Source organism: Cyclopterus lumpus, chromosome 7 (assembly GCF_009769545.1).
Source record: "Cyclopterus lumpus isolate fCycLum1 chromosome 7, fCycLum1.pri, whole genome shotgun sequence".
NCBI classification, from domain to species: Eukaryota; Metazoa; Chordata; class Actinopteri; order Perciformes; family Cyclopteridae; genus Cyclopterus; species Cyclopterus lumpus.
This window is the reverse complement of record NC_046972.1, coordinates 8,765,287-8,781,750: the sequence shown is the minus strand read 5'-3', so window position 1 is coordinate 8,781,750 and position 16,464 is coordinate 8,765,287. Positions and strand designations below refer to the sequence as shown.

Below are 16,464 nucleotides of genomic sequence, written 5' to 3'. Positions count from 1 at the left end.
TGCATAATAACATGATGAAATTTGGTTTAAAGCTCAATTGATAGCATTATGTAATGCAGTGTTTGTGGGTCTCTTTCTTTATTTGGCAATGCATTTCAACATTGCAAATTCAATTTGTCATCGAAACGGCGATATTGATATTGATAGATGAGTACCTTTGTCATAGACAGTGCCAAGTAAAAATCGCTTTCGGCGAATAGAAACCGCCGTCTTGTAGCACGTGATCAAACACGGAAGTAGAATCTAACGCTGCCACAACTTTCTAGGGGAAGGTCCTCGCTTTTGGTTGCTTGTCGAAGCACAAAGAGGTCGCGACTCATTATTTATGACTATTTAGTTGACTAAAATTGTTCCCCAACAATGACTCAGGCTGAGAAAGAGCAGGACAACGGGAAGGAGAAAGAAAAGGAACGAGACAAGGAGAAAGAAAAGGAGCAACAACGTGGGGTGAAAAGACCCATCGCTCCTCCGGTCATCCCAGACCCCCTTCAGGAGGTGAGATGGTGATGTCGAGTGTTTCAATGGTTGTCTAATGCTCTTATTTATAAAAGAATGGTCGAATATCCTCGTCTCAATCTCTGTAATTCATCCCTCGTGCATGCACAATACAGCCTATTCTGGACTGACCGGGGTTTAGTGTCAGTCACTTGAACTCACCATTTATCTGCCCAAGCCTATGACGTATCGGAATAGCTTTAAAGTGGTGCCTTCAGATACAGTATTTGACGATCAGCTGATCACCCCAGGTGTTTAGTTTGCATTGATGAGGCAAATAATCAGAAATACCTTTGGTTTGAGATTAATTTTGATGCTGCAGCTTACAATGCTATTGTAGTGTGTGTCAGTGTGTGAGGCAACAGTTTGGGGGGAGACCTTTACTGTTTGCACATAACAATGTCCCTGTGCACAGTTTGGGGTCTATAGGGAACTGCTTCTCTGTGCTTGGTGCGGATGAAGATGACTGGCCCGCACAGAGCTCTGACCTTTGGGATGAACTCAATGCCCGAGTGTGAACAAACATCAGTGTTGGACTCCATTAATGCTTTTGTTGCTGAAGGGGAGACACATCTCTTCAGCCAGGCTAATACACTGTTATAGCAGAATGTATATATGCCCATGCTTTTATATACAGCAGTCACATGCTGGTGTAATGTACAGGTGACCACATGCTTTTGGGATGTTGGAGATTTGTTTATGGTATGGCTATGTTTATGCTGATAATCATACTTTCCTCTCTTACAGCAAATACAGAGCAATTTTATAGTTGTCATCCACCCTGGTTCAAGGACACTCCGCATTGGCCGAGCAACAGATAATCTTCCGGTGACACTCCCACATGTCATAGCACGCAGACACAAACAAACTGGACAGCCGAGATACGAAGACGCCTGGCTGTTGAGAGATGGTCTGAATGTAAGTCACTCATGACCAGATACACGCAGGCTTTGATTCTAGGGATGAGCGATTAAAAAAAAAAAAATCTAATTGCAATTAGTTTAGCAGATTAATATAATTGTGGTGTTTTTTTCGGGGTCTGTACCAGTAAATATTTTTTCTTAGGTCTGTAGAATAGGATGTGTAAGCCTGGACAGCTCCGCAGAAGGATTCTATTTAAGTTAAATATGGTATTTTGACACACATTTTGCCTTTAACAATTAAGGCGCCTCTGCGATTTATAAATTGCAAAAAACAAATTGCCACTTTTTTATTTATTTATTGTGCAGCCCTATATTTTATTCTGTGTCTTATTCGACTGTACTCAAATTAATTTCATATTTGTGTAAATTACCCTCATTGCGTCTACTTCCTGCTCAACAGAAAACAGAGAGTAATGACCAGAGGCAGAATGGGCTTAAAATGGTGGACCAGGCCATCTGGTCCAAGAAAATGTCAAACGGAGTGCGGAGAACACCCGTGTCCGCTGAACAGGTGTGTATTATGAAAGGGAGAGTGGTTGCAGATATAATACTACACTATTCACAGACAGCAGCAACATGATTTGATTATATATTTTGCTTTTACATTGTAAATGGTGTTTTTTCAAAAAGAAATGTGAAGCACGGTGTGCTGCATCGACTCTATGAAAGGTTCTAGAGTAATTCATGGGTTGATCGGCTGCTAGAAAGGACCATGAATAACTCAAGTGCTATATGCTTTTCTGTGCAGAAATTCATTAAATAATCTTCTTTCTTTTGTTTAACCTATGTGAGTAAAGGCCAGAGCGTATAACTGTCAGATCCGTCCGGCAGTACTAGACAGCAGCTCCAGGGTTAAGTGGAGCAACACAGCCCACCAGCCTCCTCATCTGGTCGGAGAGGAGGTCAGTGCCTGATAATTTCTAGAAAATAAGACATCTAAAAACTGTATTACCGAGACTCTCTGTCTGTTTTATCATGTAGGCTCTTTATGTGAATCCATCCGACTCCTACAACATCCACTGGCCAATAGTCAGAGGTCAGCTTAATGTGCATGCCGGTACCGGAGGCTCATTGACCGCCGTACTGGCTGACCTCGAGACAATCTGGAGTCACGTTATTCAAAAGCAACTGGAAATCCCCCTCAAAGATTTAAAGGTAGGAGAAACTTACATGACCTTCTGCAACATATTGAAAGTAGAAAATAATATAAATTATGTTAAACTAAACTGATAGTTTCAAAAGAAAAATATTTTCATATTAAAGCTTTGCTTTTGTGACTTGTTGCCAGTATTACAGATGTATCCTACTGGTCCCCGACATCTATAACAGGCAGCACATCAAAGAAGTTGTCAATATGCTGCTGCTTAATATGGGATTCTCAGGTATTACACACATGTACACATGGCTGCGTGCACAACAAAACACGTTATATACACTGTTATCCTTTGCAATAGCAAACGTGTGTTGTGTGTGTGTGTGTGTGTGTGTGTAGCAATCATCGTGCACCAGGAGTCGGTGTGTGCTACATTTGGCAGTGGGTTAAGCAGCGCTTGTGTCGTGGATGTAGGAGACCAGAAGTCCAGTCTTTGCTGTGTAGAGGACGGCGTGTCCCACCGGAACTCCAGGTGGGACTGATACCAATTTATATGTTATATTTTATTTCTATGAAATAGTCAATTCATCCATCCATCCATTTTCATCCGTGGTCTGTTCGCGGTGGCAGCAGACCCATCAGGCTTCCCTTTCACCCACAACACTTTCTAGCTCATTCTGGGGGATCCCGAGGCGTTCCCAGGCCAGCTGGGAGATATAATCCCTCTAGCGTGTCCTGGGTCTTCCCCGGGGTCTCCTACAAGTTGGACGTGCCTGGAAAACCTCTAATGGTCCAGGAGGCCCCAGTGACTACTAGAAGTCACGGTCCGAGGAGGCCAACAGGACCACATCATCTACAAACAGCAGAGAGGCGATCCCGAGACCCCCAAACCCGACATTCTCCACCCCCAGGCTGTGCCTAGATATCCTGTCCATGAAAGTCATGAACAGGACCGGTGATAAAGGGCAGCCCTGGTGAAGGAAAACACCTACTGGGAACGTGTCTGACTTAATGCCGAGAATATGAACACAGCTTCTACTGCAGAAGTAGAGACCGGATATCCCGTTGCAACGAGACCGGCACCCCATACTCCCGCAGCACCCCCCACAACAACCCCCGAGGGACCCGGTCGAAAGCCTGTCTCCAAGTCCACAAAGCACATGTAGAATGGTTGGGCAAAGTCCCAGGACCCCTCCAGTAGTCTTTCGAGGGTAAAGAGCTGGTCCACTGTCCCACGGCCGGGACGAAATCCGCACTGCTCCTCTTGAATTTGAGGTTCGACAAACGGTCGGTGCCTCCTTTGCAGCACTCTCGCATAAGCTTTCCCCGGGAGGCTGAGTAGTGTGGTAACCCAATAGTTCGAGCACACTCTACGGTCCCCCTTTTTGAAAATGGGAACCACCACCCCGGTCAGCCAGGCCATGGGAACTGTTCAGGACCCCCCCATGCGACCTTGAAACGGAGTGTCAGCCAAGACAGACCAACAATGTCCAGCATCTTCAGCATCTCCGGTGCCTTGCCACCAAGGAGCCTTAGCTGCCCTTCTGGCCTGCCGGTACCTGTCAGTTGCTTCAGGAGACCCCTGGACCAACCAGCCCCTGAAAGGCCTCCTTCTTTAGCTTGAAGGCGGACAGGACCCTGCGCCAGACGTTCCCAGTTCACCCTCACTACACGTTTGGGCTTTCTAGCCGGCTCCCCCGCCATCTGATCCAACTCACCACCAGGTGGTGATCAGTTGACAGCTCTGCTCCTCTCTTCACGATCTCCATCCTAAGGTGTTCTGGTACCAGGTACACTTATGAGCCACCTTATGCTAAAACATGGTGTTCCTTATGGACAAACCATCGCTAGCACAGAAGTACAATAACGACCGCTCAGGTTCAGATCGGGCAAACCGTTCCTCCCAATCACCCCCCCCCCCGCCAGGTTTCTCTGTCGCTTAATTCATCCAGGTTATAATTGGAGACATCATGGATCCCTTTTACACATGACTCGGTCACAGTGACATACAGAAGATAACAATACTCAATGTTGAGTACATTGTTTCTAGTCAGTTTGTGTTGCCGTCAAAGTGGGAATTTGGTTTCTGGATTTCTTTTGCATTCCCTTGCAATACTATTACGTTTTACTTTCCCTCATTCGAAGGAACAGTTAGTGTGTTGGTACAGTCGAGTTACAACACACTGCCAGTTTATTTAAACTTGGATTTTCAGGAAGAAAAAAAAATTATTCCTTCAGTGACATTGTTTTTCTTGTCTGTTGGCAGATTGTGTTTGGCTTATGGTGGCTCAGATGTGACCCGCACTTTCTTCTGGCTCCTGCAGAGGGCGGGCTTTCCCTACAGAGACTGTCAGCTGTCCAGCAGACTGAACTGTCAGCTACTGCAGCATCTGAAGGAGACCTTCTGTCATCTGAACCAAGTGTGTTGAGAGGGAGTCTGGAGAAGTGTAGTGTTGTACTTTGATCCGTTTTAGGGCAGCGCTGGCACCTTTGTGTTGGTTTCAATTACCATAGTCCTTCTCAAGAATGGACAGAGAAATCTGCAGTTATTCAGATCATTTCCAAAATGTGTTTTTACCTGCATTTATTCTTAATAGGACATATCAGGGCTACAAGATCATGAATTCCAGACCCGTCTCCCAGAAGCCCCAGCTCTTCTCTACCAGGTTCGACTAGGGGATGAGAAATTACAGGTACGCAAGTTGGATATTAATGAATTACTATGCTTTTTTAAATATTGGTGTTGAAATTATTTTCAATTGTTCAGCCTCCAGCTTGTGTACTGGAAGTACTTTTTAATTTTTTTTATCTGTGGCTATATTTGTGTGTCCCCCCCCTCATGTTTTTCCGGCTCATCTCTATATGTTAGGCACCTATGGGTCTTTTCTACCCGACCACATTTGGCATCGTAGGTCAAAAGATGACATCACTTCAGTACCGTTCCCAAGGAGACTCAGAGGATCCTCATGATGAACACTACCTGATGGCTACACAGAGCAAACAGGACCAGGTAACAAACACTCACACAGAGAATATATAATAATAATAATAATAATAATAATAATAATAATAATAATAATGTATTCTTCTTGTAGAGACTCTGCGATTCTTTAATTTTTTTTATTATTATCATTATTATCCCATTTTCTTTACTAGTCCTCCAAATCTGCTGCAGACCGGAAGGGTTTGTCCAGACCAGGTGGTGGTTTGGACGGTGAGATGAGCGGTCAGGGAGGGGTCGGGGAGCTCTCTGACCTAACCAGGGGCTGTGGGGGTGGCAGCGGTGGAGGAGGGATGAAGGGGGAGATGGAGTTTGGGCCTGCGCAGGGGGAGTGCCTGATGGGGGCAGGAGAGGTGGAAGAGCCCCTGTCTGCTCACCTTTCCAGGAAGACTGCCATCATGAGCCAGTTTGAGAGCAAAGCTCTGGGCCTGGATAAGGCCGTCCTGCATAGCATCGACTGCTGTGGTAAGGATGGACAGGAAAAATATTTATATAATAAAGGACAGATGTTTGATAGTCCGATATAAGCTCATATTGTATTTTATTTTGTATAGCATCGGACGAAACCAAACGCAAGATGTACAGCTCCATCCTGGTCGTGGGAGGAGGGCTCATGTTTCAGGGTGCTCAGGAGTTTCTGCTTCACCGCATCATCAACAAGATGCCGCCCTCGTTCAGAAGGCTGGTAGACAACGTGGAAGTTATCACGCGGCCAAAGGTAACCTGGAATATGTTGTGCAGTCATAAAGTTGGATACAGATCTGCGGTGTGGGCGAAGTAGCATGTTGTTCAGTGGGCTTAATGTTTTTATGTTCATGTATGTCGAAGGTTGGGAGTTAGATGAGTGCTACACAACATACTGTACACACATCCTGGAGAGATGGGCACATATTTTATACACAACTCCTAATGTACTTGTATATTGCTGTGCATTCCTAGGACATGGACCCTCGGCTGATATCATGGAAGGGGGGGGCAGTGCTGGCGTGTCTGGACACCACTCAGGAGATGTGGATCCACCAGAGGGAGTGGCAGCGGTTTGGTGTCCGAATGCTCCGCGAGAGAGCGGCCTTCGTCTGGTGAAACCAAACGTTTTACTTGAATCCAATGCTGGATTTTACACGAGAGGCAGCTCCTACAGGGCAATGAAGCCCTTCGACAATTATAGCGCTGCTAAGTAGGCGTCAATATTGTATAACTTTTGAACGGTCTTTAATAGTATTCTGTAAATACTGCAATTCTTGCCTCTATGAAAGTTTGAATATGTGTAAATAAACCAAATAACACTTGGATACACAATTGTTGGAACAAACAAGATCCTCCTTTCTTTGAATTCTGAACATTTTGAATTGAAACACAGGGGTTTTGAATTGCGACTGAATTTACAAACCCAGTAACTCAATGCTTTGAAACTTTGCGTTAACGGTCTCGAGTTAAAACAACGACAATTGCCTCTGCAGGCTCTTGCACATTACATTTCAAACACCCATTTATTAGATTTAATGTTTTATAATATCTTCACATTGGTTGTTTTAAGTACAGGGTTTCGGGATACCACCTATTTGCCAGTATTGCCTTGCTCTACACAGAGGAAGGTTGTGTTGTTACAGAGTGTGATGCTAATGGGACTCAGTAGTAACATGTTTAAACATTGCATATTTTTATTCAGACAAAGATACAAAATAATGACAAACTAAATTAATAATTCCCAGAATGGAACACTAATGAGTCTAAAGGGAGGAATCGTGGATAGCTGCTGTATCGGACATTCTGGTTCCTACATGTAGGAATTCCCAGAAAGGCGTCAAGAAGCTGCTCGTTGCAGCGGCAGCCGATGAAGAGGGGAGGAGCTTCAGCACTGTGACATCACCATCTTTCTTTCGGTTGTCAGCGAATGGACACTGTGCCCGGCCCCACGCCTACACTAAATGTGTAGGCGTTTACCTAGAGATGTGAGGGTTATAAAATAAAGGAATTATGTATTCACATCATCTCCAAAATACTTGAGGCAATTGGGGAAAAAAAACAATACTGAAATGTTAACATTCTTTTAAAAAAAAAAATGTACAGCTACTTGTTGTAACAAACCATGATCTCACTTTGTGACACAGGCTTCAGATAGAGAACATGCAATATATCAACAAGGGTTTTATCCGATGGGTGATGTTTAATAATAAAAAATCAAATAAATCCTCACCTTCCTCATCCTCCTCCACCCATCGGTGGGGCAGTGGGACCTGCACCGTGGTTAATTCTTCCCATCCGTCTTCTGCCACCAGGAGGACCTGGAGGACTGAAAATAAACAAGTGATACAGAAGAGGAAACTTTATAAAATGAGGGTAACAGCCTTAAATGATCTGTTATAGTTAGTCTTTTCCTTTCCTACATTAGTTATTTGAAACTCAATGTGAAGGAATGGACAACATCAATGAGAAACACACTCACTATGCTGCAGTTCATTCCACTGCTGTAGTGGGCAGCATAAGATAACATTTAAACTGAAGGACCCAGGTCAGGACTGTCCTTGGATTCAGAACAATTTTGAGATAGGATTCTAGTAACCGGTGGTTTCCCTCCCACCGTCGGATTCGGGCCCCTTGGTCAGGGTAGCGGTACACGTAGAGCAGTGGTTCTCAAATGGAGGTACATTAAGGCACTCCAGGGGGTACGGGAATTAAAATATACATTTAAAATTAACATCCATTTAAAAAAAAATCCTTTCAAAATTGTTATTTAATAAATATAAGTGTATGTTCATAAACAGAATTGTATATATTCAATATTAAAATCAGACACTGATGGCACAGTGCTGTGTATTACATCTTTTTTTTAACCCAAAATGCTTTGCGTTGGTTAGGGGGTACTTGGCTGAAGAAATATTTCACAGTGGGTACATCACTGAAAAAAGGTTGAGAGCCACTAATGTAGAGCATGTTCCCAGTGTGTGTGTGTAGAGAAATGACTGGGCCCCAGAAACCTACCCTCTGCCATCAGTGAAGCGGGATGAACCACCGTTTCCATCCTTTGTCATGTTGGGGTGAAGTATCGTCTTAAAACTGGTAGGAGGACAACAAAGATCAGTGTGAATGGAGAGTCACGAGGGAGCCACTGTTATCCTCACATCTTTACCTGAGAAACACCTGACATTAAGATCCACCTCAGCATCGTCATAAAAAAAAAAGGTTAGCACGCTAATGGCCCACTAATGGTGAACTTCTTGAGGATGCTGACTTGACAGTTTAGCTCAAAGCCACACAATAACTATTCCACCACTTTCTATGAGTTTGGCTAGCAACACGTTGACAACAGACAACGGAGCACTTACAACAGGCCGATGAAGTCCACTGCTCCCCAGAAGAGATCGACCAGGAAGGACATTCGCCATGGCGACTGGGACCTGCTGTCCAGGACCTGACCTGTGAGGGACGGGGTCAGTTCATGGGAAACAGAAGAGCTTGTGAGGTTATTGACATCAGAACAGCGGGGTCCGAGACTTGTTCCGATGCCTGGTGTTCAACGTAATACACTCGAACTACTGGTGGCAACAGAAGAACAGTGAGTAGATGCCTACGGGGCCAACACTCGCTGGATTAATACAGTAGTTCTTCCTGCTAGGCTACACGCTAACGAGCTAGCTTAGCTTAATGTAGCTCAAAGCGCTGCTACAAATACACATTTCATGTCTAACGGGGTGTTTCCACTGAAAGGTTTCCGACGGAGAAAAGCTATTTCAACAAGACCGCTGCCTATTTTCTCTGAAGATAAGAACACTGTTGAAGACACGGGACAAACCACTCACCGTTGGACACGTACACCATCTTTTACTTTAACAACAGCGTCCACAGCTGTGTTTACAGCTGGTGCTCCACTTCCGGGTTCGTTGGCGTTGGTCTTGAGTCATTCTCCGGATGTGCCAGAGACGCTCTGGGCGTGAAGCGGTTCTGAAAACAAATGAGTGAAACGCAGCATATTGATTTTCTTCTGATAAATTGAAAGATTGTTTTCCTTTATGGGTTGAATTCTTGACATCCTAAAATAAATGAACCATTTGGAAAAAAATTAAAAAACACATCTTTAATTTCGCTAAAAAGTGAATCAAAATGCAAAGCTGAAAATTGTATATTTGTCTGAGCCCATGACAACACAGGACAAGAAGACTACACACATATCATGCTCATATTGAATATGATGCAATGCTGATGATTAAACTAACACTATTAAAGTAGTTATATTGAGCACAACCATAAGAGCAGTAAACATTAATACAGGAGAAAAATGTTGTAAAACGTTTTTCCAGTGCTTTACTTGTACTTAACTGATGGAAAGTATCTGGATACTTATCCCACCACTGTTTTAATGTCAGGCTGTACAGTGGTGCTTATAATTTATTGTCCGAGGATAACACATTAAGACAACAGAGCAGAGTGTATTTCAATATAACCAATAGAACATACAGACAACTTTTGTTTTTTCTGTGTAATGTTTTAATATGCAGTACCAACATTACATATGTTGTCTGATGCTTCGTGTCCCACCCCTGCCATAGCTACGGACATGGAGGTGCCATAAATATGACATGTTGTATACAAAAGCAAAGAGGGAGGGATGTGATGACTCAGATTCAATCACATTGAACTGTGAATTTTTCAAACAGACATCAAAACAATATAATATAATATAATGTTAAGAAATCTACCGTATGGATATTTTAAGTGTTACAAAAAGGTAATTCTCAACAGTCTACATTTAAGTCAACTGTTTTCTTGTAATTGAGAAAATATGAAAGCAAAGCTTGCGAAAAGACAGAATATTGCACCGTTATGCATTCATGCAAAAATAAACAATACAATCTAGAAACTGAAATATAATTTCAGATCCATGGTCACATTTAACAGTTGTCGAATCAAGAGATGAAGGAATTCTGTGATTTCCCATTAACATGACCAATGTGGACGTATTAGAAAAGGCAGAAATACAACATGCTATTCATTTTCACTGGTCTGAGGTTCAGGTCCCGCGCTCTCTTCACCAAGCTGTTGTGTGCTGTCGTCTTCTTCTTCTTCACGGACTTTGGGTTCAGGTCGTATCCTCTCTTCTCCGTCGTACTCTTCGACACAAGCCTGGGGCTCTGATATTGTTCGGCCTTCCACAGACCGGCGTGTGCCATACTCCTTGTCCTTTGTTTGCCTTTCAGGCCTCGTGCTCTCTTCACCAGTTTTGTGTGTGCCGCTCGCTTTCTCAGGTTGGGGTTTAGTGTTCTCTCCTCCTGGCTTCTGTGCGTCGGTCTCGGCCTCCGTTTTCCGACTGCCAGCTCCTCGAAAAATACCAGCTTTGTGGAGCTCTCGCCGTATAGTTTTGACTGAGACGGCGTGAGAGAGGTGTCTATTCAACTCCGAGGTTATTTTTGACGCTGTATACTTGGGGTGCTCAGCAACTATCCTGAGAAGTGTCTGTCTGTCCTTTTCAGTGAGCTTTGACTTGCGCCCGCTGTTCTTCTTTGCTGATGCCGTTCGTCCATGTTTGATGTACACAGTCATGACTCTGGAGACCGTTCCTCTGGCCACATTGAACAGCTGTGCAGTTTTTGTGACAGATGCACCTGATAGTCTTGCAGCAACTATTTGGCATCTTTCAAACTCCGTTAAGTCACTCATATTGCTTCGAGCACCACTATTTAGGCGTTGGCAGCCATTTCTCAGAGGCGACAAACGATCCCAACTGGCAGGCGGGCCCTGTAATTGCTACTCAGGTGTTCCAAAGTCCTCTGCCATATGGTGCTTCCATTATTTTGGACACTGGGGCAAAGCGATCCAGGGCAGGTGAACATCCACCACGGTCTATAAATGGATACAAAAAAGAGGTTAATAATAAATACCAGAAAGTAACACTTTAAAAACATGAAAAAAATGTCAGGTGTCCAGTGTTGACATCATCAGGACTCAACGTGAGAGCCAACATTACCTGAGATAGTTACTTAACAGATATACTCGAAACAATGAACACTTACAGTACAATTACCTATAAAAATACACAAGTAGAGACGCTCACTGGCGTGGGTTTGCCTTTTATTGACAGTCCCAGTCTTCGATGCTGTAATTTAGGCTAACCAGGTAGCCGCTAGCTACTATTACACGCTAAACACGTTTCCACACGTAGCTACGTCACGGGGTCATTATTATGTTAGTGTCACGCAATGCACGCAGGGGTACGCACTCACTGCGGGGTTTACTTACAACTAACCGTGTGCAACGTTGGCAGCCTGTCCACTGCTAACGTTACTTTGTCACCGATCTGTTTGTGTTTTCACCGGGGAGAGGGGAAATAGTACTTCCGGTCGAAGGGTTTCAGAATAAAAAAAGGGTCCCGACGACAGTGCATCACTCCCAACAGCTGTTGATGGTGCAGGGGAATGGTTGACCAAATAATCATATCAATTAAAAAAATGTTAAACAGAGAAGGCTGTTTGTTTGAGAAACCGTCAACATGATCCGATGCAGCCTCTGATGGTCATGACACAGACTGAAAAAGGTTATCTTTCTGGGGGTCAGAATAGTGAGCGACAGGACAGGAGACGGACACAAGCAGGACTACACCGTTTAGTTGTATTGTACTGTATTTACATGCTACAATGACGGTGCCTTATTTAATACTAAAAAGAGAAGTCTAAACACAATTTAGTGTCATTGTCCAAATGTGTTTACTTCCTCATCAATAGATTGGCCAGACATTTACAGACATATACCATTAGTTACTTTAACTACAGTAACGGATTCTTAATAAAATAAAATAAAATAAAAGGCTTGAGAAAAGCCAATGAATGTACTGACAGAATACCTTCAAATGTCCTGTCAATTTTAAGGCTTTAAAAAAATAAAATAAATCAAAAGCGCGCAAAACCAATGGCAGGTCATAAAAGTCTGAAATACAAGCAGATAAGACTAACATGTCCCCGTGTCTTTGGTCTGGGTTTCATGTCTCTTGCTCTCTTCATCAGAATTTGGTGTTTTGACCTCAGAGTCACATCCTGGTTTCCCACAGGCAACTTCTTCACTGGCGGCAGCAGCAACTTCACGGTCAGCAGCAACTTCACGGTCAGCAGCAGCTTCACGGTCAACAGCAGCTTCACGGTCAACAGCAGCTTCACTGGCAACAGCACTTTCACTGGAGGCAGCAGCAGCTTCACTGGCTGCAGCAGCAGCTTCACTGGAGACAGCAGCTTCTTCGCTGGAAGCAGCAGCTTTGGTCCGTTTGACCCTCTTAGTCTCTGTCGTGTGCCCGCCGTTCCTCTTTGCTGCCGTGTGTCCATGTGCTTTATAGACACTCATCACTTTGAGGACAGTTTGACTCGCTACGTCACATAACTGGGCAGTTTTTCTGACTGACATACCTGCAAGTTGGGCACCGACAATCTGGCCCCTGTCAAAGTCTGTTAAGTCACTCATACTGGGAGGTGTAACGATATAAAAAGGTAGGCAGGCTGTTCAGCCTGTCCACCGCTACTTTACAGACCCGTTTGTATTTCACTAAAACAAAATGACCGACACGTCCGGTACGGTTATTTCAAAATAAAAGCGTCACACTCGTTCTACAATATTCTCTTTTTGACTAAAAGGTAAATATGGATAAATTAACATAGAATTGCTAAAGTGCATATGTGGACAATGCAATATTAGATAAAACAACAACAACAACAACAACAACAACAACCCCAAAGTAACTTAAATGGCACGGCAACCACACATGTAGACTGTTTAATAGATTATAAAGAAATGGTTCTGCACATTTGAAGGCTGTCTTTGTAGTACTGGGCAGCAACTCTGTTCTTTGTCTGCTGCTGCTTCTAAATGCCATGACACAGAAAGTGCAAACACTGATAGAAGGAAAAAGGACAGAACACCTGATGCAGGCGAACAGGCATTCTTCCCTCATCAGTGTAGATGCATTGGTAATATTGCTCCACAAACACACACAAATGCATCACATTTTGGGGAATTTGAATTCTTAAAAATCCTCAACATCTTCACTTCATCACTGCTTCATATTGATTCCCTGACATTCAGGAATATTGTGTTCACTTTACAGCCACTAGAGGGCAGCAAAGGCCAAAAGATGATATACAGTTACAGTGTCTGAAACGCTGCCCTCATTTACAAACTAACAGGGAATATATACAATTCCTTACTTTGATAGAGACCTTTCTGACCCCACGAGGAGCCTTTTGGGTTCTCAGATGTCCCTTTGGGAAACACTAATGAAATAAAAAGAAACAGCTCAACAACTTAGAGGGCTGTGCATCTTTGATGCCGCCTGTCACCATGGTCATGACCCCAGACTGAAGGTCAGAGGTCAGAAGTTCAGCCAAAACAGGGTTGTACTTCTGAAGACTGACTCATGCAGAGGGGTGAAAGTTCATAAATAACAGTCAGGCGAAGAGAACAGGAGCAAGAGAGAAGGTAAGGGGGGGGGGGGGGGGGGTGTAGTTTTCCTCATTAAAATGTATATTTATATGCATTTGTTATGATTCAGCTAACTAGAGCACACATAGTGAGATGAAGTTGTGGCCTGCAGCTGGATAAATAACTTATTTCCCTTCCATTATCTCTTTTCTCCAAGGTCATCACTTCTCCGTCCCTCTTCACTGGTTCTCTTCCCCGGTATCTTTTACCATGCATATTTTATTTATTTATTTTTATTCCATCTCTTCAGACACATACCCTTGAACAGATACACAAAGATGTAACAGACTGTTGCCAGCGTGCAGTTGTCATCTCAAAGTCGACTAATGTCAGTAAAAGGTCCACAAGAAAATACTCAGCGCTTGTTGACTGTTGGAATGTGCTGTGTGGATTTTTCTCTCTATTTCCATCGCTCTCTTTCTATCTTTTGACAAGTTTCAATGCTGTGTGTGTGTGTGTGTGTGTGTGTGTGCCAAGAGTTGTTTTACTAGAACGTTAGGACAAATCTAGACATTTGAATAAAGTATAATATTTTTATACAACATTTGAAACGTTTACTGCAGATCATGACCGGATCACTTATATTATATTACTGCAAGTACACTTCACTCAGTTATTATATTACTGCAAGTACACTTCACTCAGTTATTATATTACTGCAAGTACACTTCACTCAGTTATTATATTACTGCATGGCCCTGGCCGACATTCAGCTGTCCTTGGGGATGGTGCATATCCCTGCTGGACACAAGTAGGAGTGATCAATTGTGTCATTTACAGATGAGAAAAAGAAAGAGGAAAGGAAACAGTGTTGTGCTTTAAACGTAAAATACGCACACTGACTGGGTTACACAATGAAGCACTGCAGACTCTAATCAACTGATATGAAGTGTCCTTCTGTCAGACTTAAGTTGCTTCTACAGCCCTCGGTGTGGCTTGTAACAGAAAAGACTGTTTAATAAATGTGTATCTGTGCTTCGTCTGCAAGACATATTGTCTTTTTAGGATATGGGGCATGACGACAATGACATCTTTCTTTGATAATCCTATGTGGATTAGAGTCATATGCAATAGTTCAATGAAAGATTATGGCCTCACAGATTTGATGTTGTCATGGGAATGAAGAGCAGGAAGTTAGGATGGCTGCCATCAGACTGGTACAATAACATGTTTTTCTTATGATCTGGGCCTTGCTTTTGTGGTTTGGGCCATTATTTCTTGGAGTTTCCAAAACCACTGAGATCTGGAGGTTTTCAGTCACTCTGCTCCAAGTCGCATTAATCCTGTACCCGACGACGAAGTCTGCAACATTGACTGTACAGTAATAACGCATTGAGGGGTGGGGCAAGAAAGGTTGATCGTGAGAAGGAAAAGGAGAATAATAAAATGGACAGTGACAATAAAACGAGGGATGAGAAATGAACTGAGAAAAGTTATGTTGAACTTTTAAATGCTTGTTTATGTCTGAAAAACATTTATCCAGATTCTTTTTCTTTTTGCTTTATGTGTCATTGTGGACAGATGAGATGATGTGTCTAGTCTACATTGCATTAATGGTGTTCCAGGCCTGCTGGAGACATATGGATGGGGTTTAAGTTAAGAGGGAAGGAATTGAGAAAAAGAGGGATGGAAAAAAAAAAGAAAGAGCAGTAAGGAGAAAATGACGAGGAGCATAAAGGAATGTTGTCAGGCTGTTGAGCTTTTTTTCCCCCGTCCATTTCACCAATCTCTAATTACTGCAGCTAAGTGGGTTTCAGCTGTTAATGGTTATTGGAGATTAGATATGAGACGGTTCCTGGCTGATGATCTGTGTATCTATACTTAATATTTGGCTGCAACTGATAAGGGAGTGGTCTGTGTGTGAGTATGAAATGGGATGTTAGGCTCGTTCAAGATGAGCCAGTCCTTTGCAGAATCGATCACCGGCGATCGCCTCTCAATGCATGATGGTTAGCTTCGTGTACGGCCCAATCCCAATGTCCCCCTAAGGCCTCCAGCCCTGAACCCTGAACCTTCAGGGACTTACTGACGTTGCTTGTTAAATTATGTAAATACTTTGCTGCAACGTATAATTGTGGGTATTCGATACCTTTTACTCCCTCATTTGAACGTCTTCCAGGCAGACGAGAGGTCATTTTAAATGATCTATTTTCTCGCTTTGACCAAAACAGCTTCAATAAGAAAACTAAATGTTTGATGAATAAATCTGTGAAAAGTAGATTTATTGTTTTGTTTGACCTCAACATATTGAAAATACATTTGTTACATTCGTGAGATTAAATATTAGATATCACAAACCTGATCTCATATGGCCATTAAGATGATTAGTTATGTTACATGTATTTGTTATTCATTGTACAATTACAGTAAAGCATAAGAAAAACATTCCTGAAAAATATCATCTAGAAAATCAGCAACATACACACACACACGCACACACACACACACACACACACACACATACACGCACGTCATCACGTGTGATGGGCGCTGAT

At 43.1% G+C, this 16,464-nt stretch overlaps 3 protein-coding genes across 6 annotated transcripts; 1 reads left to right on the top strand and 2 right to left on the bottom strand.

Moving 5' to 3' along the window:
- The first annotated feature begins 226 nt into the window (after positions 1-226).
- On the top strand, positions 227-6,913 carry actr8 (actin related protein 8). Its single transcript, XM_034537690.1, has 13 exons — positions 227-495; positions 1,243-1,413; positions 1,819-1,929; positions 2,216-2,320; positions 2,400-2,573; positions 2,707-2,800; positions 2,911-3,043; positions 4,778-4,931; positions 5,109-5,204; positions 5,381-5,521; positions 5,668-5,977; positions 6,067-6,230; positions 6,452-6,913. The coding sequence occupies exons 1-13, from the start codon at positions 361-363 to the stop codon at positions 6,593-6,595; spliced, it is 1,932 nt and encodes a 643-aa protein (XP_034393581.1). The 5' UTR covers positions 227-360; the 3' UTR covers positions 6,596-6,913.
- Positions 6,914-7,148: 235 nt separating this feature from the next.
- selenok (selenoprotein K) lies at positions 7,149-9,444 on the bottom strand. 2 transcript variants are annotated; one of them, XM_034537691.1, is made up of 5 exons: positions 9,313-9,444; positions 8,839-8,929; positions 8,495-8,569; positions 7,710-7,805; positions 7,149-7,456 (listed from the first exon to the last, which is right to left on the bottom strand). In XM_034537691.1, the coding sequence occupies exons 1-4, from the start codon at positions 9,329-9,331 to the stop codon at positions 7,715-7,717; spliced, it is 276 nt and encodes a 91-aa protein (XP_034393582.1). In that variant the 5' UTR covers positions 9,332-9,444; the 3' UTR covers positions 7,149-7,456; positions 7,710-7,714. The 2 variants fall into 2 exon arrangements, with proteins under 2 accessions (XP_034393582.1, XP_034393583.1); XM_034537692.1 differs by having other exon boundaries at positions 7,710-7,796.
- Positions 9,445-9,848: 404 nt separating this feature from the next.
- LOC117734201 (tol-Pal system protein TolA-like) lies at positions 9,849-13,040 on the bottom strand. 3 transcript variants are annotated; one of them, XM_034538377.1, is made up of 3 exons: positions 12,901-13,040; positions 12,457-12,804; positions 9,849-11,350 (listed from the first exon to the last, which is right to left on the bottom strand). In XM_034538377.1, the coding sequence occupies exons 1-3, from the start codon at positions 12,953-12,955 to the stop codon at positions 11,259-11,261; spliced, it is 495 nt and encodes a 164-aa protein (XP_034394268.1). In that variant the 5' UTR covers positions 12,956-13,040; the 3' UTR covers positions 9,849-11,258. The 3 variants fall into 3 exon arrangements, with proteins under 3 accessions (XP_034394268.1, XP_034394266.1, XP_034394267.1); XM_034538375.1 differs by having other exon boundaries at positions 9,854-11,350; positions 12,457-13,040; XM_034538376.1 differs by lacking the exons at positions 12,457-12,804; positions 12,901-13,040 and adding an exon at positions 11,747-12,450 and having other exon boundaries at positions 9,856-11,350.
- Between the last annotated feature and the right edge of the window lie 3,424 nt (positions 13,041-16,464).

Excerpts from the sequence above, each read along its gene's own strand:
- LOC117734201 (XM_034538376.1), bottom strand. The coding sequence starts at position 11,167 with ATGAGTGACTTAACGGAGTTTGAAAGATGCCAAATAGTTGCTGCAAGA.
- selenok (XM_034537691.1), bottom strand. Across the intron at positions 8,570-8,838 it reads GTGGACTTCATCGGCCTGTT|TTTTAAGACGATACTTCACC; the intron begins GTAAGTGCTCCG and ends TCCTCCTACCAG. Across the intron at positions 7,806-8,494 it reads CGCTTCACTGATGGCAGAGG|TCCTCCAGGTCCTCCTGGTG; the intron begins GTAGGTTTCTGG and ends GTTTATTTTCAG.
- actr8 (XM_034537690.1), top strand. The coding sequence starts at position 361 with ATGACTCAGGCTGAGAAAGAGCAGGACAACGGGAAGGAGAAAGAAAAG. Across the intron at positions 496-1,242 it reads TCCCAGACCCCCTTCAGGAG|CAAATACAGAGCAATTTTAT; the intron begins GTGAGATGGTGA and ends CCTCTCTTACAG. Across the intron at positions 3,044-4,777 it reads GTGTCCCACCGGAACTCCAG|ATTGTGTTTGGCTTATGGTG; the intron begins GTGGGACTGATA and ends GTCTGTTGGCAG.